The sequence below is a fragment of the Pseudorasbora parva genome, chromosome 18 (assembly GCF_024679245.1).
Source record: "Pseudorasbora parva isolate DD20220531a chromosome 18, ASM2467924v1, whole genome shotgun sequence".
In the NCBI taxonomy this organism is placed as follows: domain Eukaryota; kingdom Metazoa; phylum Chordata; class Actinopteri; order Cypriniformes; family Gobionidae; genus Pseudorasbora; species Pseudorasbora parva.
Window position 1 is genome coordinate 19,682,170 of NC_090189.1, and position 26,320 is coordinate 19,708,489.

Sequence of the window (26,320 nt, forward strand, 5' to 3'; positions counted from 1 at the left end):
TAAAAAAAAGCTATAAAACAGCTTAATATAAAACATTATAATAAATATATAAATATATATACAAAAGATAGATACTTAACAATTGTGATTTATTATAAATAAATAATAAAAGTCTATAAAGAATATGCTTTATCAAACAATGTAAAGTCACAATGAAAAATGCTGAAAATAGCATATAAAAACACTGAAAATGTAAATATACTCTGTGATGGTTAAAAACATTTGAACAATAAAAAATGTACTAAACACAATAAATAAGTTATTTTAAAATGTTTGAGATGCAATTGTGTTTAATCACAACAGTGATTAATTTTTATAAAACTGTATCGAACTATAAAACGCAGATGTTTAAAGACCAGTAGTCAGTTTGGCTTGCCTTGCATGTATTCTCAGTGAGGTGTGAAGACATTCATTTGACCGCTTCATACACTTCTCTATAGGCCAGTAACATATGCAGTGGACTGGGCACAGAGCGTTCTGCCTTCATTTCTGCCTCGTGTGTTTGAACGCGCACATTGCGGTTCTGCTGGCGGCTGAAGCTCCAGGCTTTCAGGCTAAAAACAGATAGAGGTTTATATGAAATTGCAATGCAACAGATAAGCCTGTATGAAGTTTAGAGAATTCAGAGAGCTTACCAGTACAAACGTCTCTCCTTCTTGGGCAAGATGTGCCATAGATTGGCTAACTCTTTGGTGACCGTAGTGGACGGGATGCCAGGATAGGATCTGTTACCAAATGATATCATCACTGTCTGTCATTTAAAGGATTAATATATTCAAATATATTTCGATTTGGTCTAATAGTAGTATACACACCTGATATATAATTTTCTGTTCATTCGGCAGAACATAATGAAGCCATTCACACATTTCTTCTTAGGGTTTGGCTGCGTTGCAACACGTCCCGCTCTTGCAGTGCGGCGATACGGACAGTCTTTTCTTGCTCTTTTCAGTGGAACGAGTTGTTCTGTGGTCTCATCTTCAGAACTTTCGTTCCCTTCCTCACTTTTCAAGGACAGATAGCTACCATTTCCAGCACTCATGACAGTCTGCCAATTTGAAATACAGAGAAGATACCATAAATAGAGAGCTCACTGTAAAACAATATCTTAATAAACTAACATACAATGGTCCCAAATTTGTACAAAGACAAATGATTAATGTCATAAAGTTGTTTATTTGTAGTGGATATATAGTACTGTGCAAAAGTCTTAGGCACGTTTGTATTTTCACGCCCCAAAATATTTAAGCCAGTTATTTATATATTTTGCAATAGTGTGTCTAGGTAATATTAGTTTACATTTTCAAACATTTATTTAGCCATTAATTGTAATAATCCATTCCAGTGGGATCTTTGTATGCAGAAGGAGTCTGACAACAGCTGTTTAATCCACACAGAGATCTAATCTCCCCATCATCGAGTCCGTCTGTGATTACATGAAGAAACTGAGACAAAATCCACAAGGACTGCGACAACATCTCCAAATGCTTGAAAAAATCCTACAAAAATACGGTTGAAAATGTAAACTGATATTACCTACTGACACACTATTGCAAAATATATAAACAACTGGCTTAAAAACATTTTTTGGGGGGTGAAAATACAAACGTGCCTAAGACTTTTGCACAGTACTGTATATCCACTACAAATACAAAAAAACTTTATGACTAAATCATTTGTCTTTGTACAGGCAGCAAAAAAGTCAAAATTAGGAACAGAGAAATGCAAAATAGAAGCGTTTTAACTCATGGGATTTACAAATTTGGGACCATTGTATGTTAGTTTTGACTTTTTGCACAATACTGTAAATGATTACACAATACACAATACTGTATATGTTGCAGAATTGCAATGCTGGGCATTAAGAGTTGCAAAATTTGACCCCTATTCAATACATTTATTTTATAATTATTTAAACAAGATGCAGTCATTAAAATCTAAAGTAAGTTCACTATTTTTCCATTTAAATACTGTAAGATATATTTATATTAACACATATTTTAATTACAATGTGCTTTATATATCAATTTATAAAGCTCTAAAAACAGTTTATTTTTGTACCATTCTTTGAATAGACTCCATTGTATGAGAACAATGCAAAAAAAGTTTAACACCTACTGCACTGTTGCATTTTTTCAACACTTAGAATGGTCTCAAATTTATGTACATTCAAGATTTCAGGCCATGTAAGTCATTTCACATCACTACATACTGTTATGTGTCGTTTTTACCCATATACAAATGTATTATTTAATTGTATTATGCTGCAAATCTACTATGCTGGGTCTCTGAACTCAGATTTGCATTGTGGTCTCAGACCTTTAGACCCCACTGTATTTACAGGAAACAAAGGATCAAAAAAGTTTGGCCTTACCGAGTCATTTGCAAAACTGCCTTGCAAACTGGAACTTTTTAAGATGGTAGATTCTGTGGTGACCCACACGTCCTCGAATAATGCTGTTATGGTGAAAAATATTGTTCAATCAGCATTCCAGCAACAATGTCTTGTTTGTAATTTCACACTGTCTGTAATGTGCACATTTTGCTCTAAGCCTTTTTTTGTTCAATTATATTGTACAAGGCAGATATTATATTATTCATAAAACAACTAATGCATATATTTCGTAAATAGCATACATGCTAGTCTATTGTAGTATATAATGTATGTGTGAAGGCCCATATGGATAATCTTTACTTTGTAGCGCTTCTCGTCCTTCGGGATGGAGAGAACTGCTCAGACCTTGAGAAGGAGACATGAGCAGAGAGGGGTTGAGGATCAGGCTGTCCGCTTCCGGCGGGGGTGTGCGCAGAGGCAGTATCTGTGTTTTTGGTAGTGCGGGGCTGAAAGGATAATGCATTTTCCAGGCAGCTGGAAAAGCTCCAAGCATGGGGTCTTTAAGAAGAATTCCTGATCTGAAGATTTAGTAAAACATAAAAATGAGTTATAAACTTGCACACAGGTACATTTTAAAGGGATAGTTCACCTTAAAATGAAAATTCTGTCATTTATTTGCCCTCAATGTGTTCTTAAACCAGTGTGCATTTTTTCTTCTGCTGAACACAAAAGATATTTTGAAGAAGATCTGTAACCAAACCGTCGATGGGCCCCATTGACTTCCATAGTATTTTTCCCCATACTAGGGAACAACTTGAAGGCGAGTAAATAATGATTTTTTTGGGGTGAACTATCCCTTAAAGCTGTAATTTCTCTGCTATTTACAAATTAAATATCCAATATACAAACCCTGATGGAGGTGTATCCAGCACCTTTCTCCCTGGGCTTCCATCTTCACTTCCTGTTTGGTCTTCACAGATACTACAGGTACATTCAGCCTCAGTGCTCCCTGATAACAAAAAATATTGTTAGGCATCAATTATGTTTAAGAATGTGGATTTAATCGATGTCTAACACCAAAAAGACCTTTTTTCACCTGTATTGTAAGAGGAAGTTGTGGAGTTTGAGTCTATGGAGCTTTGTGATGGCTCGCTATCATCAACAGACCACGACTCTTTGTCCTCTGCAGTTTGGACTTCTGATGAATTGCTATATCCGTCACACACCAGCTGCTGTTCTTGCTCCTCAACAGCATTTATGATAAATCTCGGGTCCCTCTTTTTGTCATTTAATCGCACTGTTTATAAAATGACATAAGTGTAAGTGAAAATAAATCCCATTTTGAATAATAAAATATCTTTCTTACTTTAAAATCTTATTCTTTACAAATATATAATTTACCCGTATACGTGTTTATGCCACTGAAGGTGTACATTTTCTTGGCTTTTAGGAATTGTGGTGGTGTGTTAGGTAATGGAGTGTCCTCGTTCTCTGACTCTGATTCTGCAAACACACTGAGGCCATGAACTTTTGTGTATATTATATGCCCTTGAATTGTGCATAAATAATAAAGCAACTTACTGTTCTCATTGTTTTTGGGGAGACAGTGTAGGGGAACATGACTCTTCAGACTATGAATGTGACTCTGGTGAAAGTCAAAACACTGCAGCATGTTTATCAGGGTCTCCTGTGGACACAAAACAGAGTCAATGGCATTGTTTTATCACTATTTTAACTATATGTATTAAAGCCATTCATGCCATGCATGGAATTAAAAAATATATATTTTATTATGTTTGACTGGTTTTAAACGCCTAGAATAAGTGTTATGCTACGGATATAGTACCTTATCAGTAGTTAATTAATGAATTACTGTAATTGAATTACAGTTACTATAAATTCTGTATTGTCTATTGAATAATTATATAAAACAAGTGGATATAACATCCAAAATCAAAATTGTATGTTTTAATATAACCTTCTCCCTCTAAATACTTTTTGTCAGTTCAAGAATAATTCATTTGAAAGAATTAAAAGCAGTTTCATCTTGTATTGTTTAACTGGTCCAGGTTAGAATGGGATATATAAAGTAAATAGTAATAATAAAGTAATGCAATACTTTTAAGAGAGAGTAATTAGTAACTATTCGTTTTTAAAGTAACTTAAGTTAACTTACCCAACACTGCTCACAATAAGCACACACATCTTAATTCTACACAATAATCATAATATTAATACAGTTTTGAAAAATGTAAATTTGACCTGCATTTTGTCACAGCTGACTGCTTATCGACGTGTTAGTTTCGCGCTCTATTTAAAGTTATATTAATGTAAAATACTTTGGAATAGAACCTAAATTATAGTTCGCATAAATTCGAATAATTTCTTGATCACTGTTACGTCTCTTTTATTTGTAATGTTTTATTAGTTTTTTAATAGATGTATATTTTCTTGTGTAGGTAGTTGTCTTACCTGAATTATTCTTTTCGGAGTCTAAAAATGCCACAATATACTGCGAATATTAACTAAATTAAATATCCACCAACATAGAACTTAAAATGACATTGGAAACGAAAAGAGCCAATCGCCTTCAGCGCTTACGCGGATTGGCTAACGAGAGGCATCAGGCTTTCTCCAGTAGGTCATTTACACAGACCTCGTGACAATTGGTTGCTGGGCTGCTTCATTAACGCGTTTATAAACTTTAAAACCTAGACTGTATAGAATTTGTATGTAAAAATACTATTCAAATTAAGAAATGCTAGTTTTCCTAAAAAAAATGTAAAAATACTCTAAACAGTCTGAAAAATTACATACATTCAGTGCTTTCAAAGCATTATGTTGTCAGTTTTTTTGTTTTTAGTTTGTTCCAAATATTTACATATAATTAAAGCGAATTGGGGCGTGGCTATCTTATTGTGCGAAATGGGGGAGTTTTAAATAAACTTTTATTTTTATTTTATTTGTTTTGCAATTCCCTTTTGTGACGCTAGGCGTCCACTTTAAATTACACAATTTCAGCAAACGCGCAAATATGTGCAAAATAAATTATTTTTATATTCGTTTTACGTTTTGAGATATTTTTAATTTATTACTGAAAAACGTATTGTTGTGCTTAAATTCATGAATGTGAAATATGTTATATTTATGATTCTACACCACTGCCAAAAGTAACTGAGGATAGCGTGGACACCATAGAGTCCGTGGGATGAGGAGCTACGCAGTTAGAGAATCTTTCCTGTTCTGACTCAGTAACACCGTCTGCAGAACTGAGAATACGATCATTTGCAGCCTGCATTGTCAAGATACCAAGGACGAATCAACCCGGCGTTGGTAATGAAATGTTCCTCAGACTAAACCCTCTCGTCATTCAGCACTATGTGCTATTCATTTCCGACAGCAGTGGATTTGATAGAGCAGTGGTGCGCCAGCCCCGGACTAGTGGTACAGTAAGTGTGTCTGCCCTGCAAAACCTGCTCGGGGTCCGTATCTTTTGTGGGAATTAACAAATATGTGCTTCGTCATTTAATTTTCTAAGTTGTTTGCATGAATTAAACCTGTGTTATTAATTATTTACCTATATAATTATTTCATTACTTGTTCTATTTTATAATTAGTGTGCACCAGATTATAAAAAAATGACTCAAAGCAGTTGGGAATTATACATTAGTTTAGTTTGGATTTTAATTTATTTTTCTATATTCCCCCTTCCATGCAGGTTTAATCCCTATTTTGGCATCTCTCGTAAACACCAGATGAGTCGCTTACGGTACAAAGCAGCGACTGTCAGATGGAACTGGTCTGTCGCGCGCTGTGACCAGCAGACACGCATGTGTCGCGTGCGATTATTGCTGCTGTGCTTGTGCTTGCTGGTGGCAATGACATTAACACTGGCATTATTGCTATCTAATCAACAAACGATAGAGTATGACCTACCTCCCAGACCTCCTGACCTGTTCAAAGACAAGGTAAGAGGACAACAGAATTTTTTTTCTTCCATTTTTTGTTTTGTTGCAATTATATGGCACAAATGGCCATTACTGGTCCGTATAGCTGTTGCACTAGCTTCCATGATCCACAAAAATATAATAACCAGCTGTTTTTTGTTGTTATTGTTGTTTTGTTTTTTGCTGGTCCAACTATTATCTCCTTACTTTCTTTATTGACATATATGGTTCAATTAAGAACATTTAAAGTCACCATGACATCAAAATGGACAATTATTGTTTTTATGGAAATGTTGAAGTATTTTAGCCTAGAAATCTAGACGCACCCTAGCAGCAGCTAATTTAATTTGCCCGCAAGTGCAATCTTGCATCTTGATGTGGGTCTGGCTTGTCAGGCTAGAAGTATTTATTATCAATAATTTATCTATGCACATCATTGTATTTATTAAGGCAGGAGCTATTTCTGTGTAAATAGAAATTAGATGCTATTTACACTGTGAAAAGAGCGTATTTTCTTAGTAGTACCGTTACCGGTATATGCTATATATTCTGTTCACACCATGTAAAAGTAGCAGTTCTTTGCAAAATATTTAAAAAGTAATTAGATGCTATTTATACTTTATTTGGGCAGATACATACTATTTGCACCTCAGTATTTTTGTACATTGATAGGAAGCAATAATAACAGCAAAGCTAAAGCATATAAATTATTAGAGTTAGAGTATAAATTATTACTTTATTAAAATGATTAAATGGACTTAATAGGACAATAAAAGCCCTTCCTAGACCTACACCTAACCTAACCCTACCAAATAAATACTTTTATTATTATTATTAAATACTTGTTAGTCACTTTATTTCCACAATTTTCTGAATTTTTATTCAAATTAAATGCCTTTTCGATGTTATATGTGATGGGAAAAGGGCAGATTCAAACCTGGGTTGTTAAAGCCTAGTTCCATGCTCCTATTGGGCCTTTCAGACAGAACGCAACAACTGGTGAGCTCGGCTGTACGGCATGGTCAAAGTTACAAATTGTTCATCTTTCGCAGCTGCGCTCTGTGACGATTACCTGCGTGCCCACTAGAACTTAGTGTAAATAGACACTCTGTTTTTGGCATCCATGTGCTCTTGTAATCCATTGCACAAAAGATTCTCTATTGTGGAAAGGGGTCCTATACATCCTATACGGGGACGCAACTTAATTCGCTTCCGCTGAGGAAATGTGAAGCCTCCAGAGGTCCGAATATGGTCCAGACATTTTGCACAGATTTGGGGCTGAGTCTGCGCAGTAGTGATCTCGGCACTGGAATCTTGCGCAGTAGAGAGCAGGAAGTAGAGGTGCGATATCAAAAGCCTGCACACTCTCTCACAGATGCACATTTCATTTCATGAACAATTCATTATGTTGATGTGAAATAAACAGTTATGTAAAAATGTAGAAATTAAAGCTAAAGCTCCAATCTCCTCCTAAAAATCCTGGAAAAATCTGTTAGGGCCTCTTCACTCAGAGAAGCTGTTCATCGTGATTAAAACTGCCTACTATGACAGAAACCTAGCCTGACAAGCCAGACCCACATCAAGATGGTCTGGAAACTCACCATTGACAGGGCCCAATCCGAGGGGCGGGATAAACGGTTGTCTTTCAAACTCCCTCTGCACACAATTGGATACCACTTCAACAAACCAGAGCAACGAAGGTGAAACAGAGCTTGTTGATAGATTAAACATTCGCTGTATCCAGTCGCCAAAACTCCGAACAAATCTTCCCTTTTTAAGAATGACTTCAGTGCCGTTCTTTGTTCTTTTCTCAGAGAAAAGCTTAACTTCAAGCCTTCCAGAGTCGAGGTCAAAGTCACTAGGTTAAGCCCCGCCCACCGACTCTGTGCAAGATGTGATTGGCCTGACCAGATTTTGTTTTTTACAGCTCAGAAGTGAATTGATAGTTGCTAGACGACCCTTGCGGCAGATTAGATTTGCTGCCGCTAGGGTGTGCGTCTAGATTTCTAGGCTAACAGAAACCAACTTTGGGAAAAAATTATATGAAGTGTTTCGTTGAAGTGTTTTGTTGTTTCGTTGATGAGGGTTATGAGCTATACTGGGACCGATTGAGGCGTGGAGGCGGTAGTTATTTACAGGAGTGTTGCAGACTTGGTCCCAATTCAGAGGTTGCATCCTTCAAAGGGCTAATTCGAAGCTGCGTGATGAAGGCTGTCCCAATTCAAATGCTCCTTCGAATGTGGCCTCTAATTGCGTCCTTCGTTTCCCGTGAAATGAAGGATATAACAGATGGATCCTTCTCAACCTTGCCTACCCCAGAATTCATTCAGAGGAATTGCCAAATTACAGCTTTCAATGCAAATATTGGGTTTCAGCTTGCCCAAATGTCCTATGATACAAATGTAATTAAAAACATTAAAGCAGTTCAAATTTTGGCTTATATCTTACTAAGATCACTCAATCAATCAAGTTTATTTCTATAGCGCTTTTACAATGACGATTGTTTCAAAGCAGCTTCACAGTGTTAAACAGGACAATATTGCAACAAAATTTGATTTGGCTATACAGTTCTGGAGAAAACAGTAATGTTATCAGCTTACAATTAATTACAAGATGCACTTATAAATAGTTTATACTCTTTATTATATTTGTGAACCTTGTTTTGTTTTTAAAACCTTGTTTTAGTTTAATATAACTAATATAATATTAAAAAAGTCTAGTACAAACGTTACTGCCGCTCATCAATGGCAGCTGTCACAGTTGCTAGGCGACAAGAACAATCATCTGTAGGCTAGACGTGTCATTTTAAGGGTTATCTCAGCGATTAGCATATGGCTGTGTATCAGTAGAAACCCTGGAGTATACTCGAATGACGTGTCCCCCCCGGCCCCATAATAGAGGGAGCTATTTCCATATGTTTTCAACCTGCGCATGGGGGGGTGGGAGATTGGACTCACAGCTCTGCTCACAGCTGCAGGCATTCATGTAAACAGGGCAGCCAGCAGAGCAAAGTGAGTGTTTCAACTTCTCAAATTAATTCCTATGAAAGTTAAGCTTCCAAAGGCATGAACTGAAAATGCGCCAGACTGAACACGTGCTGTGAATGTATGCCGCGAGAGCAGGCATCCTTACCTCAGTTCTCATAAAGAGAGCTCATTCAGCTCATTCATCACGATTCACGGTGAATGTAATCTTGACTCCTGCTGCGTTTTTGCTGTAACACTCGCTCGGCAGCTCACTCATTATATTGAACAGAGACGTACATTTTTTAATTGTAGTGTCTGTTCTCCAACTAAACATTTTATGAAAATTAACTCGGTGGGAAAGTGATCCAGTAATCCAGTAGCAGCGGCTTTGGGAGTGGCCTATATGCCAACAAAGCAATGCATTCTGGGAATTGTTGTCTTTTATCACTATGTCTTTTCTCAGTCTAGAAGGCACCAAATTAAAAAATAATTTCACATTTCTACAACATTAATGACGCAGTTTAAATACAGATTCATCTCCTGAAGTACCCCTTTAACAATGCGTGTTCCGACCTTCCGAAGGATGGAGCCTCCGAAGTCCGAGTCCTTAAAAGGAGTCAGCCTCTGAAGTAGAGCACAGCATTTGAATGAGACAAATATAGGGCATGGCTTGTTTTTTTCCCTTCTGGGAATTGACTGGGCCTAGAAAAATTGTCAAAGCTCGCAGCAGACTGACGGTTGGAGGGGATGTTTTAGCCAAAGCTTCGTCATTAGAGAAGGCTATTTTAGCGGGGAAGTACATTGTCATTACAAAGACATTTGTTTTGTGGAATAATTTGTATGGATGTATTGTTCACCACAAGACTAGTAATGTGCACTTACAAAGTAAATAGGGTCAATGTTTATATTATGACGACTTAAAATTTCCTTTGGGGAACCAAAAATGGTTCTTTTCTTGCATTGCTACCAACCACACACACCATTGGATACTTAAGAGGGTAGACCAGCTATAGAAAATGGACACAATCCAAAACCAAGCTTTTTCCATTCTAAATTTCTCTGCAATTTTCCATGCATCCAAATAATTACTATTTTGGTTTTCATTCTGTGTATACGGTCACTTTTCACATGTTTACACCGTATTACACCGTATTTAATCTTTCACAGCTGAATCACCAGCCAGGTAAGCCCACAGTTGCCCAGGTGAAGCGGCTGGTCTCGAAGGTGAGCTGGGGAAGACTGTGGTATTCCCATCTGCGGCCCTTTCTTACTGAACGTCAGCCAGGAAGTCGTGGGAGTCGGGCTGTTCGAAAAGTAAGACACCATCGTTTTACGATTATCAAGAGTATATGTTTTGTTTTTAGTTTGAATTCATTTTGGACAAAGTCACCTCTGATAACAGATTAATTGTAATGTAGACGCATGCATTTTCTGTACAGCTGCTTTGAAATGATATGTATTGTGAAAAGCGCTGTACAAATAAATGTCAACTGAAATGAATCTCAGATCTAACCAAATCTGTCCCATTTTCTGTGATCCTAGCACATCTTTACTCAACTGGATTCTCTTTCGGCGGGCTGGTCTGTAGCTGTGGACTCCTTCATCTCTGAAACTCCTCGTGGCCCTGTTAGCTTCTCAAATGTATTGGCTGTTTTAGACCCAACAGCTCCTCGGCGATTGCTTTTGGCTTGTCACTATGACTCCAAATTTATACCTACAAATCCAAGTGACCCACAGAAGGTGTTTGTGGGTGCTAGTGATTCAGCTGTGCCTTGTGCTATGATGCTGGAACTGGTCACAGCTTTGGACCCACACCTCAAAAAGCACAAGCAGCTGGTGAGACAAAGTTTTAGCCTCTCATCTTCATTTCAGAGGTTTTTCATTTCATTTACATTTTGAGATATATAGCATTTCTAGCTCATGAGTTAAAGAGAGTGATGTCCTGAGATAAAGAGAGCGATACATGTCTCAGAGGAGGTCACTTAAGCTTTTTCCAGACTTGATTAACCGCAGTGCTGTAGAATTCAGAGTCAGGTCTGTTGTTTAACTTGCAACAGAGCCAAGAGCTACAAAAGACTGCATGGATTTTGAGTAGAGACTTTGTATATATTTATTTTTTACTTATGATCTTGTACATATATTACACATACATGTTCCCATATAAATGTGAATATATAGTACATGATCAAATATGTTTATACACACATATGAAAAGTTGCAATTACGTAGGTTATATATATTTCGATATAATGTATATTTTCAATACACATTAAATAATGAATATATTATTTGTGTAAGGAAACCTACATAGCAGCTGTAAAATATAAGGTTACTCATCCATGGAGACTTGCTATTGATTTCTTTTCTTTTTTCTCTGCTCAGCTTACTACAATAATGTAGCATCTTCCTCTACAGTCCAGGTGGAATAAATGATTTTAAATTAATCTAAAACCTTAGTAAACAGAATCCCACAGCAACAACTCCAGGACTTGGAAACATGATTGATTCTCTGGGACATTTGATTGACTGTTCACTTTTACGGAGCAGATTCTTGTGTGTCTGTGTGTGTATGTGTGTGTGTTTATATATAGATGTCCAGGGTCACCCTACAGTTGGTCTTCTTTGATGGAAGAGAGGCTTTCGAGCAGTGGTCTCAGACAGACTCACTATATGGTTCACGGCACCTCGCAGACTACATGTCCCGCACTCCTCACCCGCCGGGCTCTAAACAAACCACACTGCTGAACGCTGTGGTGAGACATAATGCTTGTGTTTGTGTTCACTTGTTCTTAAAGGCCCCATTCTTTGCGATTCCATCTTTCAAACTTTAGTTAGTGTGTAATGTTGCTGTTAGAGCATAAATAATACCTATAAATTATAAAGCTCAAAGTTCAATGCCAAGTGAGATATTTTATTTAACAGAAGTTCCCTTTCAAAGCCTACAGCGAACGGCCGGTTTGGACTACACCCCTGCACTTCCAGGTTTAATGACGCAACTAAAACCGTTTGTTGACGAACCCTCCGCCCACAAGAACACGCAAATTCGGGGGCGTTGTCCTTTTGCTCTCGCAGGTCGAGAATAGGAAGCGTTGTTTTTGTAGAGTGTGTTTGTCGCCAATCCATGCCATTGAAATGCTGTTATTTTCATCCCGGAGTCAAATCACCTTTGTTTGGCCTTCCCACGGACGGTGTACGTAGAGATCAATGGCTACAGTTTATGGTTAACTCGGTTCCGGAAAATTATAATCACAATTTAAAACTATGTGCAGCACATTTTGCTGAGGACTGCTTCCTCAATCTCAATCAGTTTAATGCCGGATTCGCAGAAAGATTATTCTTAAAAGATGACGCAGTTCCCTCTTTGTCTGGAGAAGGCGTTGTTTATGGACCACAACCGGTAAGTGTATTTTATTATTTAAGTTGGTCCGTTCAACAGTTTATGTAACTCATGACACAAAGTGCAACGCTGTTTAGCTTTGTTAACTAACGTTAGATGGTAATTGAAACGAATCCGAAAAACGTAGCATATAAAAGTGTAGTAATTCATTCAGACACCATCGATTGTTGGTGTTTGTAATGATCAGTTTAAACTACTGAATAGACAGCTTACCATTCTGAAACATCCAGCAAAAGTCTTTCCTGAGCAGGTTGTAATCGATCCTCTTCGATATTCTCCGGGTCTGATTCCGGCTCAAATTGATAAGGCAATATAGACATTTTTGCAATAACATTGATCGCGCGTATCTACCCTAAGAGGCGAGACCTTTCTGTGCAACGTGCACTAAGCTGCTGTCCAATCACAGCGCGGGAAGCGCTGGCCCAATCAGAACTCGTTACGTGTTTCTGAAGGAGGGACTTCATAGAATAAGGAAATCATCAGGCCGTTTTTAGGACAGAGGAAACACCGGTATACAGATTAGTAAATTGTGTGAAAAATACTGTGTTTTTTTACACGCGAAATATGAACTCATGTCATATTGCACACTGTAAACATAATCAAAGCTTCGAAAACACGCGAAGAACGGGACCTTTAATTTACTAAACTCATGTCTTTCCAAACTTGTACGAATTTATTTTTGTGAAACACTGTATAGACCAGAACATTGTGTTCTGGCGAAGAAAAAGAGTCATACAGGTTTGGAACAACATGAGGGTGAATAAATAATTTGTTTTTTGTCTCGTTAACTGTCTTATTGTATAAGATGTATATGAACATATTGAGTTATAGCTGATATTTGCAGGATCTCCTTGTTCTTTTGGACCTTATTGGTTCCCCTGATCCCATGTTTGTAAATCACTTTGAGAACACAGCTCGCTGGTTTGACCGCCTTATTGCTGCTGGTAAGACTGATTTGGCTTTCCATTAATGCTAAAGTTATCCTGGTTAATCATTAATGGTCATAAAGGCAATGGCTTAAATTAGAGTAAAAACTAACAGTCACTTACTTCAAAAGGAAATACCATTTATTGACATTATTGAGATTAAAAAATGAAGTAAAAAATGTATTTTATTTCTGCATTTTCTAAGAGAAAAGACTTCATAGTTTGGGGCTCCTTACTTCCCACGCCAAAGAACAGATCTATTTCATGAAGGATGTGAACATGGGGCCGGTCGAAGATGATCATCTTCCTTTCCTTCAGAGAGGTAAGACAAAGCATCCATCAGATTGACAAGCAAAAAATATATGCCCAAAATATATTCCTGTAAGATCATCTATACTGTATGGATCTCACGTTTTTGACTGCAGGAGTTCCAGTGCTGCACATGATCGCTACGCCGTTCCCTTCCTTCATGCACACCATGGAGGACACAGCAGACAAGGTTCACAGTCACACAGTGGAGAATCTCACCAAAGTCCTTGTGGTCTTTCTGGCTGAATATCTGCGGCTCTAGAATGATATAATATTACATCCAACCACATCCGTTGTGAATCGGTCTATACCTCAGCTGCACTGCTTTAGGAAATCTGATATCAGTGACTGTACTCAGAGATCCATAACATTATGTATATTCTCAGGCTGCTGTCCTATATCCTGACATATGCTTACCTTTGAAATTTCTGCCATGTTAATCAATCAATACAAAATATTGTGCCTTCAGATAGTTTTGCTATCTAGTAATGCACTGTATAGACAGTATTATATTATTATCTGTGCCAAAAAAGAGGTTTACAAAAGTTTATTCATATATTCGATACCTGTGCAATAAAATCAGATAGAATGCAAAATATTTACTTCAAGCTCAGGAATGGATGTGAACCTGATGCTATAGAAATTATTTCACTATGCACTACAATGAAGCTTGATAATGCTACAACAATTCTGATCAACTTCTATGTTTAGTCTTGCAATAATCTTCTCAGATAAGCAGTCTATAATCTTTAAATGTTCAATACATGTTAGTCTAGATCAGGGTTCCTCAAACTCGGTCCTGGAGGGCCACTGTCCTGCAGAGTTTAGCTCCAACCCTAATCAAACACACCTTCCTGTGATTTTTTAGTGATCCGGTGTCAGGTGTTCTGGTGCTCAAGTGTGTTTGATCAGGGTTGGAGCTAAACTCTGCAGGACAGTTGCCCTCCAGGACCGGGTTTGAGGAACCCTGGTCTAGATCAGTGGTTCTCAAACCTGTCCGGGAGTGCCACCAGCCCTGCACATTTTGTATGTCTCCCTATATCTCCGGTCTCTACTAATAAGCTCATGAGTTGAATCAGGTGTGATAGATGAGGGAGACATACAAAATGTGCAGGGCTGGTGGTACTCAAGGACAGGTTTAAGAATCACTGGTCTAGATTATTTCTTTTCAAACAGAGATGGAAACTCAGATATTGATTTGAGACTTGACATGCACTGTAAACCCGAATTAGTTGGCAAAACTAAAAAAAATGGAGGTAATTAGTCACAATTTTTAAGTAAGCTGAACTGGCAGATATTTATTTTGTACTCATACTTTTTATTACTCCTAGCTTGAAATATTTGTGTATGCAAATTTAAATTTTATTTTAAAATTATCAATCTTAATTTTTCTAGTAGTGAAAACTTGTCTGGCTTTAGCTAGCTAATTCAGTAAATGCTAACTTGCTAACACATTATATAACACTTAATTTTAGCATTTAGGCCCTGTCCCAAATGGCACCCTAAACCCTCACAGTCTTCCTTTGAGTCCGCACTTTCACGCTGTAATGCCGCTTTGACTGCCGGGTAGGAGTCCTCTGCACCAAACTTGCGGGCTCAGCTGAAGTGCGCATCGAGGGCGCATGGCAGCCGCAAAGGGGTCGCTCACAAAATGATGAATGGGACACCCTACGGTCTTGTGGACTTAACGGACTGGCGCACGCAATGGCCATTGTAAGTACGCAATACTGAAAGTGCACATGAAGTGTGCCATTTGGGACAGGGCCTTACTCATGGCATGCTGGGAAACAGAAATCCTAGCCCAGTTTCAGTTTAACTTCAATGTATCTAAATTAAAGGCACAATATGTAAGATTTTTAAACTAAATTATCCAAAAACCACTAGAACAATGTTATATATTTTGTTGACTTATGTGCTTACATTATCCCAAATGTTTACAACAATGTTTAAACCCAGATAAATCAGCTATTTTGACCAGTGTTACAAACCGTGTCCTTGTGTCGCCTGTCAATGACATCATATCCGCGCTACACTTGAATTCCATAGAAACCATGGATACAGCAAAGACGCTTTAATATAGTATATATTTTATTAGACAGGCGAGCAACTGTTTGGATATACATTTTATCTACAGAAAACGAATCATTGCTATATAGCGCACGGTTAGTCTTATTGTTTGAATCGCTTGTCTTCTTTATTCACTGTGGGTAACGTTTTTACCATGCCTCAGAGACGACACTATTGTGTCAAGTGGATAACATATCATAATCAGAGAGAGCTTTCTCATCTTACAATATATTTTACAATTAATTGCATGTCATTTAGCAACAGTCATTTAATCATCCTTTTTTAATATGATATTCTAATATCGATCTAGATTACTGCAAAATGCAACAAATGTCTTATTCCAGACACTAAGCAAATGCACAGAGTAACATTAACATAACTTAAACACAACATAAACACTGACATTTATTTAGCATGTTTTAACCATATAAAACACTGATGTATTTAGAAAAAAATAAACTATAAGATATGCAGTCATGGCCAAACTTAATTTGGGAAATTTATATGGGAAATTATTTAATTGCTTAGCTTGCTTCAGGCTATGTATGCAGTCAGTTAGTTCACCTCACCTCCTGCTCCAAATCATTCTTTTTTCAATCACTTCACATTTAATCACATCTGTTCCCTAGAAAGATTAGTGCACCACTTGTTACTTCTGGTTCGAGCCCTTAGTTCCGTCACCATGTCTGATCTGGCCGTGACAGCCTCATATGTAATACATTTGTCCGCACAAACAGAAAATATTAGTTCATCTCTCGAGTCTTCTCGTTCAAGTCACCATAGGCTGAATGCAGAAACAGAAAAAAATTGTTAATCTCTTGAGTCTTTTCGTTCAAGTCATTCGTTCAAGTCCCCATAGGCTGAATGCAGAAACAGTTCATCTCTCGAGTCTTCGGGTCTGACTGAGTCTCGTTCTTTTGTCACATGACTGCACTGGTTCAGTGTCTTGCAACATGTACAACATTACAGTCATATTATTGACTGCATTTTGTAATATATTTATTATTATAAAATCATCAGAAGATATGGGCAATAAAAATGTATTATGCCTATCCATTCTGACCAACCCAATGTGTCCAGGATTCATAGGATAATCCTAGCTAAAAAAAACAAAACTGAACTAAACAAACAAAAAACTATGCATTTGTTTGTGAGGAAGGTTGTGAATTAACTAATTTCTGTATCCTACATGGCTGTCACGTGACACAAAAACAAGACTCGGACCGAAGACTCAAGAGAACTAATCTTTTCTGTTTCCGGTGACTGCATAGACTTGTCTATGGGGCTGGGATTTGATGAACGAATGACTACAATCACTACAAATCTTACATACTGTGCCTTCAAAACAAACAAATGTACTTAAACTCAAACCAATGAAACAACTTAGATTACTTAAAATGTGTCCATTTTGTAAACTCAAAAGAAAAAGAAAGTTCTAAATACTCATACTCTGATTGAACGTATTTGTTTCATTTAAGTTTACCCTACTCAAACCAATCATTATAAGCATTAGGGTTTACAGTGTGGCAAGCAATTGACTTGAGACAAGACTTGTACTCTAAATTAGAGACTCTTCGGATATACAAGGACTTTTTTTTTCTTGGAGTAATATTTATTTATTTATAAAATGGAATATTTCATTCATTCCCATAAAAATGAAGACTCATTTTTACTGAGTGGGCATTTACAGTAAGAAAAAAAGCCCACATCCTTTCTCTTATAATAAATAAAGTAAATGTTATAAAAGAAGACTTTTTGATTAAAGTAAACCAAATATATTTTATTTTAGATAAGCATTTTTTATGTCCCTTATAATACATTTGAAAAAAAAAAAATTATACTATTATATTATATTTATATTATACAATATAAATTAACTTATATATATATATATATATATATATATATATATATATATATATATATATATATATATATATATATATATATATATATATAATATAAATAATTTTTTTTTTTTTTTGAAAAATTAAATTAAAGGGATAGTTCACCCAAAAATGAAAATAACCCCATGATTTATTTACCCTCAAGCCATCCTAGATGTATATGACATTCTTCTTTCAAACGAATACAGTCAGAGTTATATTAAACATGTCCTGGCTAATTCAAGCATTATAATGGCAGTAACTGGCAGCCCAAAATTTGAAGCCCCCAAATTGCATCCATCCATTATAAATTGCATAAAGCCATTCACTGCCATTATAATGCTTGAATTAGCCAGGACATTTTTAATACAACTCGGTTGTATTCGTTTGAAAGAATAATGTCATATACACCTAGGATGGCTTGAGGGTGATACAATTATGGGGTTATTTTAATTTTTGGGTGAACTATCACTTTAAGACTTGAGAGACAGACTTAAGACATCACTTAAACTTGACCTTGAATGACTTGTGAGAAAAGACTTGAGACTTGAATATGTGAATGTCTGTTTTATAATAATGAGTACATATGTGTATTTTACAGTTACAGAGTTTCAACATGGAATTGTACAACTTGATATAGTTTGATTGTATATTCGATGTCTAAATAAAGCAGGGAGTGAGTGTCGTCGTCCTTGTATTTGAGCAGTGTGTTGCTGTACAGCCTGTACACCAGGTGGCACTGTATCGGGCACTTACTGCGTTCCATGACGTCACAGCATCAGTTAGGAAACATAGGTCATTTCGGCAACTTCATTAACATTTTGTGACTGTCATTGTGGAGACGTTTTATAACTTAAAACTATGACGAGTCTGGGTGTTATACCAAATATCAATGAAATCTTGGGCTGCAACTGACAAGGTAGAATGCTGCTGTTATTATTTTTCTGCATGTTACTTTGAAATAATTTGCTGATAAGAGTCGTGCACAAGTGGTACTTGACGTCAGATTTCATGCAGGTTTGGCAATGTCCAGTAGTGTGACATTCAATAAATCTAAAAGCATGTAAAAACATCACGTTTTATAATTACTGTGTAAAATATTTTTTATAATACAAATACATTTTCGAAATGACAAAACATTCCATGTAGTCTCTCAATTAATAAGATCATAATACCGCATGTTTAAAAATGTAAATATTCCATCTCTTAAAATGTGGACATCACAGATCGCTACATATGGTTCCCACTTGAAAAGCCTTAGACAAACAAAAAAATCGAAAAAATTCTGGCTGATATGGTCTCCCCTTTTTGATTATATAAAGAAACTCCCTTAACATGCGTATCAGACCACTAGCTAGGCTAAGCTATGTGTGTGTGTGTGTGTGTATAATATATATGTGTGTGTATTATGTATATATGTATGTTTGTGTATATATATAAATATGTGTGTGTATGTATGTATGTATGTACAAAAAAATGTGTTGGCCCAAGGTAGAAAGTAACACAACATTGTTATATTCATGTTACAGGAAAGTCTTAGTTTTGAATGTATAGGATAATCTAATTTAAATGTGTAAAATATAATTGGAAAATATTTAGTAAAAAAATAATATTATAAATCAAAAGCTTTAATTATTTAATGTTTACATTGTTTTTCTCTAGCCCTCTGGGTGTACCCAGACCCCAGTTTGAAAGCCGCTGTTGTACAGAACATACTAACTAGTAGCCACACACATCTGATCTTTTGAAACATAATGCAATGCACTGACTACATTACTGCCCTTCGCAGGTTGTCAATCCCGCCAACACCTCTGTCAGTTTTTTTGTCCAGCACACTATGGTGCGCCACAGCAAGCTACAGAAACAGGTCTTGTCCCTGTACCGGCAGTTTCTGCGCGCAGCACAGGACAAGCCGGGCTTCATACCGAGAATACGTGATGAATTCCGTGCCAACGCTGCGATCAAGAAGAATGACGTCATGCACATAGAATATCTTTATCGGCGGGGGACTCGCCAACTTGACCTGCTGAAAGATGTTAACACTAAACAACTTGGATCATTCAGCAAGTCTAAAGAGGACAGCTGATCACTCATATGCCAACCTATATTCGGTCTTATAATCAGTAATATTTTACAAAATGTGACTCGAAAAGAACAAAAACACACAAATACATAGTTTTTTTTAAATAGGGGAAATCACCTCCCTGGCTCAGTTATTTAAATGGAAAGACCAAATGACTTTCACTTTTCTCAGGCTGGACAAGATTAACCCATTGCGATTTTATTTTCTACAGTGTTATTTATGTACATTAATTTGCAGATTAAATCCATATTATTTGGTATTATATCAGTATTCTTTTCCCCCCATTATTTCCTCTGACTTCAGTCTCTTAAAGTTACTTCTGCATGAATACTACATTTTGTAGATGTTGAATTGTCTACTGGATGAGTGTTCAAGATCATATTCGATTTTTAAATGATTCAACAAAATATTTTGTCTTTTGCATACTGCTCACAAATGCTGCTTGAAATAGCAGGGTAGTAGATATGTTACCAGTTATATTATTGTCTTTGGGTTCACATTATAAAAGTATAAACAAATGCAAAGAAGATATTTTGAAGAATGTGGGTAATCAAACAGCTGATGGGCCCCATTGATTTCCATATGGGGGGGGGGGGGGGGGGTATACACTATGGAGGTCAATAAGGCCTGTTTGGTTACCGACTTTCTTCAAAATATCTTCTTTTCTATTCACCAAAACAAAGAAATTCATACCAGTTTGAAACAACTTGAGGCCAAGTAAATGGCAGAATTTTCCTTTTTGGGTGAACTATCCCCAATGTGTTTATAACTTACATTCATAAACATGTAAAACAATTGGAAAATTATGTTTTTGGTCTGAATGTATATTTTTTTATAAAAAAAGAGAAATTCACTTAAAATAATTACTTGTATGTTTTGTTCTAAACTAAGGAAAATTACGAGGATAAGAAAGGAAGATGTTGGGTATAATGGCAGCCAGTCACCCATTCACTTTTATTGTATGAAAAAAAAAACCTGTGAAACTGAATGGAGACTCATGCTGTCTCTTTATGATATTAACTCACACATTACCTGCCCATGATGCTCCACGAGGGACGGTGATGAAATGCCATTGGATGTGTCCTCGTGTTCCCTAAAATTCCTCCATTTGTTTTCTCCAGACAAATCTGGAAGGAGGATGGGTAAATGAAGACAGAATATCAACGTTTGGATGAACTATATAACCAGTGCAGATGATAAGAGGGTATAAAAGATTGAGAAATCACTTTAAACAATGAACAACACAAACTACGTTTTCTTTTCCTCGTCTATCGAAGGTTTAAGGTTTATAGGTATTAATGATGTTTATCTTTGTAATGAGTTCCTGAGACAGTTTTAATTTGGATTATAATGAGTGCACATTTTGTAAAGTCGGACAGGGTAATTGGAACATTTATTTTATTCGTACACATTTTGCATGGAGGACATTCATGTTTGGGTTACGTTAAGAATTATAATGACTAACATATATTATTCTTACTGTTTTTTATCTTTATTTATGGTTATTTATTTATTTATAGCAGGTTTTTAGTATTTTTTTGTGTTTTTTCTGCTATTTGGATTTGTCGAAATTGTATTAAACTTTTTGTTTGTCATGTTTTGCATTTTATTCGAGTATTAAAAAAAAACTTAAGTAATGACTTGCCCATCCATAAGTGGGCGCAATTGCAAAAATAATTCTGATTACATTAGAGGAAGAAGAACAAGCTGCTGCGTAAACAGGAAGATCATGTAAGTTGTGTCGGAAGAAAAAAGAACGAAATTTTAACTGTAATTCATAGTTTACTCTATTAATCGCATACAATAATAACCTATTGAACTACAAAAATACAAGTATGGCGGAGTCAAACGGGATGACAAATGCTCAGTTGATTCAGCAGGTTGGTGTCAATAAACGTCTATTTCGCATGCATCTTTAAAAAAAATGTTTTTCAGCTCCAATTTTATTTTCTTTATTTTAAAAAAACGGCACTGCTAAATATCAATGAATAAGACTACAGAAATCCATCACTATGTTTTACTGTATAGTAAATGATAACTGGTTATACATACTTTTTTTTGCTTCATAACAAGCATTGTTCTCATATATTATCAGAATTATATATTAAATATATATCGTGTTCGGGTTGCAGCTGGCTCTGCTGGGCTGGCTGAAGACTGACAGTGTTCAGTGTAAAGAGCTGCTCACTGCTGTCACTGGGATGCAGGTGGCCCGTGAGGTTCTGGACAGACTCTCTGGGCAAAGCCAGATAGATGCATACAGGGTAAGATTCATTTGAAAATATATGTATAAATATATAAATATATATATAAAATCCCACTTTAACAACAGATATATCCCACAAACAACAAAAAAACAACAATGTGTGATGGTCCAAATGGTCCTATTCTTACATCCAGTCAAAATAGCTCCCATATTGACTGGTACTGTGACTTAATTTGTCTTTTTAACTCCACTGCAACCAGGCATGGATTAAGAACATATAGGGCACTGGGGCTATAACAAACCAAGGGCCATAGTAGCCGATCTTTGTGCCACAATGATTTCTAGCACAGAAATAATAAGTGTTTTTATGGTCCCACAAGAAATGTTGGATTTCTACGATCTACATATGTGCATTTTATGAAGGTTGAAGCCTAAAATAAAGTAGTTTTTAAAACCATGTTAGTGGGCAGTAGATTATGTCATACCTGCTCTCTCCTCATTTCATCACTCTGACTGAGTCATGTTTCAAAGCACACATTACAATATTAATCAACATAAACAACTTACAGTGCTCAGACTTGTACCACCTGACTGCTGCAGATTAATTCTGATGTTGATAGTGTTGACATATAAGCGCATAAATCCAAGTTTGAGGATGTGAACAGCTCTGGGTAGAACGTCACATGTTGCCGTGGCCCACTAGGGGGCCTCAGTGACCAGAAAAGCAGTTTTGCTAATAAAGTTTTGATGGATGACAATTGTAAACAAGGTAAAGACGATTACAGTGACATACATTGTATGTGCCCTCTCGGCTCACTGATCGCTTTAAACACAGTTCAATATATTTGCATAGTTGTCCGAATTAATGCACTGTGAGTGTTTAATAACGGATGCTTGCCGAAGAAGGGTGTTTTGGAGACGTTGTGAGGGTCACTGTTCACTAATAACATTTACCCTCCGTAAGATCAATTTTGGAGTTTCCACACACGTTAGTATTTTTTATTTGTATTTTGGTGTGTTTAATAATTCTGAATAGATTCGTATTGTAGCTATGTGCAATCCTTTGGCGTCTCCGTGTGGTATTGTTTGTGCTTGGTTCAGGAAGGAAGAGGGCCTTGGAGTAAAAAAGCTTGAGAACCACTGATTTAGACCACTTCTCTTAGTGATTGCTATCAGGGCTTTGAAGAGTTTCAACCAGTATAAAAAAAAACTGTTACCCTACCTATAGGGATGTGTGATAGCGGTTTCCCCCCATTTTGTGATGGGGTGGGATGTTGGGAGTTTTCCCTCTTTTGAACTTCACTTTTAAATCGTTAATTCAAAAGTGAAAGTAAAATGCACATGGCCGCACGGGCATATACACATTGCACAAGGATGAGTAAAGAAATAATTACATTGGTAATAGAATAATTCAAAATAATATATTGTTAGAAATTTGTATGTATGCTTTTCTGTATGATTTTAGGCCTATAGGCACTTCACAATTGAACTGTAAATTGTGTTTGTTGTTTTGTACTCCATTCCTTGTGAATACTAACATAATCTAACCAACCTAATCCATTAAAGTCTAACATTAATTTATAATAAATTGTGTACAATAATTCATTAAAAAATGTATAGCATACAAACATTTGTGACGTGATGTTCTACTTCCTCAGAGGGAATGCATCCTGAGTGTTGCTGACTTTGTGAAGAAGAATCCCAGGGCTTCCCAGCGAGAGCTTAATGCCGAGGTTGAGAAGAACGTGCTGCTGTTTGCCTCTCGAGTGCAGGCTCTATAGATATTGGCCACTGAACATATCACTGTATATCCCTCTCCCTTTTTTCTTTCTTCCAATATCTCTTTGTATTTTGTCAAATGTATCCAGCTGACTTTATCTAAACTGTCATATGTTGAATATGCTTGTTTTTCATAATCTTGATTAATTATTTTAAGGCAACATGTCAGCCCTGTCACTTTTTATATGTTCATCTGCAGTTAGACTATACATAAAAAGATAGTAACGTATCACTTAAAATTAAGTTTTTATATTTCAAATATAAAATAAAGGTGCTCATCTGATCATGTCGTGTGTCATCAAAGTGCATAATGCATATATAATGTCGAAACCATGACTTATTCATTTACAGCAGTGTGAAGGCCAATTTTGAGAGCACTGATTTTAACACATAGACGACAAAGAAAGACAAAGAGAACTGTCAGGTGTATGAAGCAAAAAGAGAAAGGAAAAATAAGAGGACAGAGACAGACTCTGTAATGAGCTATCACTATATTCATCACACAGCACCTGTGATGAATTGCATTATGCAGATCACACTTCTCAGATCTCTTGATGACTTTAAAGACAGTGTAGCACTCGGAGCCCAAACCGGTGATTAGCGCTGCTGCTTTTGGAATAATACACACGCAAGATGTGGCTTTCGCTGTCTTTTCGGGTTTGCCACGGCAGTTGCCAAAACACTTGTCTTCCAATGGGGACAAAGTTTATGAATAAAATACCACACACTCTTTTGATATAGCGCTTGTCTGTCTCCACTGCACCTGGGCACTTACAAGCAATGACCAGTACTCTAATGACAGGGGAATACAGTCTTGTGAGCTGGCAACCAAGATGAAAGGCAAGGGTGGGCTGGTCAGAGAGAACAAAGCAATGTCGTCTCAGCCATCTAAGCACATCTCACAATAGAAAGAGAGTACCACAGCCATATTTTTGTCTGTCAACATCAAACAAAGCTATATTTTAATGTCAGTAACGCAACAAGCAAATGGTGGTCTGTCCGTTGTTTAAAGCTTTTAAATTGTACTTGGACGTCCTTGAAGTTGAATTTTCAGAAAGATTGTACTGGGGCGATGATTTGTGAGTGTTTAGGTATTTATCATGATAGTCCTTAAGAACAAATGACCACAGTAAGCATACTTTGCACCTAAATGCCATTGCAACTGTTGTTTCCTATGCTTTTAAAGGCATTTATGTTACCCAAATATTATTGGCCTTACATGAACAACATCTAAAATGCAAATTGATATGTCAAGGTGATGACCAATGTGCTACATTATTATTTTGAAGATTTACAATGAACCTCTCTGTCAGCGACTGTTGATTGCTATAAGATCATGTTCAGCTTACAATGTAAATAAATGTAAATGAAGTCCGCCTTTCAATGCCGACGAAGCCTCTCTGAAGATTATATGACTGAGGGCTTGATGCCTAAAATCTTTGTAGGGTAGGATGAGGGAAAATGCCCCTAGTGTGAACAATGTCGATTTACTTTTTTAAAATATGTTTAGCGTGTGCAGGATTATGATCACGTGTTCATGTGTGCATGTGTTATAGCACAACATCTCAAACTTTAAGATGACTTTAAGAAATAGGGTTAAAATTATTAATTTTCAAAAATAAGTTACAACATGCAGTACATATAACCAAGGGTCTAATTGTATCTTTTTACTTAAACTAACTTTAACTACACAAATGTAAAAACATTACTGTGTCCATAAATCCCTAAAAAAAAGTAAATAGACAAAAAAACTTTGATATTTAACATAATACAATGCCATAGATTACTATTTTTTTAGGCACATAATTAGTTTCTAAATCTTACAAACGCTGATATTCATTTGAAATATTAAAATAAAAATGGCGTGACATTCATCAAAAGTGCTGAGATGAGATTGTGTCATCTATTGTCAGGAGAGAAAAAAATTAAGTTGGGGGTCACCTTACCCCAAACTACCCCAAATGTTTTTTGTTGTTGTCTCAAATCTACAGCCTTGGCATCAATGACGTTTCAATCCTGTAAGCACATATGCCCAAATATATGCCCTAGTTTCTTGTGTGAATTAAAATCTTTTAAATGAACAAATTACCCAATTCTCGTTTACTTTCATACTCACATTCTTCGCTCACAAGTCTCTCCAAGTTTATCGTTTTAAGTTTGCATACTTCTGCTGAGCAGGATTTCATTGGTTGGACACTGAAGGTATCTAGACGCACTCCAGCGGCAGCAAATTTAATCTGCCCGCAAGTATCGTCTAGGAACTCTCAATCATAGCTCTCAATACCCTTCTGAGCTGTATACCCCTAACTCTTGCCGGACCAATCATATCATGTATAGAGTCGGTGGGCGGGGCCATAATGACGACGTCCGAGTTGCGTTTGCGTGCTTCTAGTAACAGTCAGAAACTCGCGAACAGCGG

The 26,320-nt window shown here is 36.5% G+C and overlaps 3 protein-coding genes and 1 long non-coding RNA gene across 6 annotated transcripts; 2 read left to right on the plus strand and 2 right to left on the minus strand.

Annotated features, from left to right (window-relative positions):
• Positions 1 to 128: 128 nt before the first annotated feature.
• LOC137046863 (uncharacterized) lies at positions 129 to 4,915 on the minus strand. Its single transcript, XM_067424301.1, has 10 exons — positions 4,808 to 4,915; positions 3,917 to 4,022; positions 3,737 to 3,838; positions 3,432 to 3,632; positions 3,245 to 3,344; positions 2,696 to 2,913; positions 2,375 to 2,457; positions 816 to 1,048; positions 636 to 725; positions 129 to 554 (listed from the first exon to the last, which is right to left on the minus strand). Exons 2-10 carry the CDS (start codon positions 4,005 to 4,007, stop codon positions 410 to 412), a joined length of 1,263 nt encoding a protein of 420 aa, XP_067280402.1. The 5' UTR covers positions 4,008 to 4,022; positions 4,808 to 4,915; the 3' UTR covers positions 129 to 409.
• A 576-nt stretch (positions 4,916 to 5,491) lies between these two features.
• qpctlb (glutaminyl-peptide cyclotransferase-like b) lies at positions 5,492 to 14,635 on the plus strand. The gene is made up of 7 exons (XM_067422969.1): positions 5,492 to 6,303; positions 10,416 to 10,562; positions 10,791 to 11,084; positions 11,840 to 12,001; positions 13,490 to 13,589; positions 13,777 to 13,893; positions 13,997 to 14,635. Exons 1-7 carry the CDS (start codon positions 5,974 to 5,976, stop codon positions 14,140 to 14,142), a joined length of 1,296 nt encoding a protein of 431 aa, XP_067279070.1. The 5' UTR covers positions 5,492 to 5,973; the 3' UTR covers positions 14,143 to 14,635.
• LOC137045949 (uncharacterized) lies at positions 13,797 to 21,489 on the minus strand. 2 transcript variants are annotated; one of them, XR_010898882.1, is made up of 3 exons: positions 20,949 to 21,489; positions 13,983 to 14,138; positions 13,797 to 13,883 (listed from the first exon to the last, which is right to left on the minus strand). It is a non-coding gene; the product is annotated as an uncharacterized lncRNA (long non-coding RNA). The 2 variants fall into 2 exon arrangements; XR_010898883.1 differs by lacking the exon at positions 20,949 to 21,489 and adding an exon at positions 14,645 to 14,724.
• On the plus strand, positions 15,020 to 20,180 carry sdhaf1 (succinate dehydrogenase complex assembly factor 1). Of its 2 annotated transcripts, none has more exons than XM_067422971.1 (2): positions 15,020 to 15,136; positions 19,623 to 20,180. In XM_067422971.1, exons 1-2 carry the CDS (start codon positions 15,131 to 15,133, stop codon positions 19,917 to 19,919), a joined length of 303 nt encoding a protein of 100 aa, XP_067279072.1. In that variant the 5' UTR covers positions 15,020 to 15,130; the 3' UTR covers positions 19,920 to 20,180. The 2 variants fall into 2 exon arrangements, with proteins under 2 accessions (XP_067279072.1, XP_067279071.1); XM_067422970.1 differs by lacking the exon at positions 15,020 to 15,136 and adding an exon at positions 18,257 to 18,752.
• Positions 21,490 to 26,320: the final 4,831 nt, after the last annotated feature.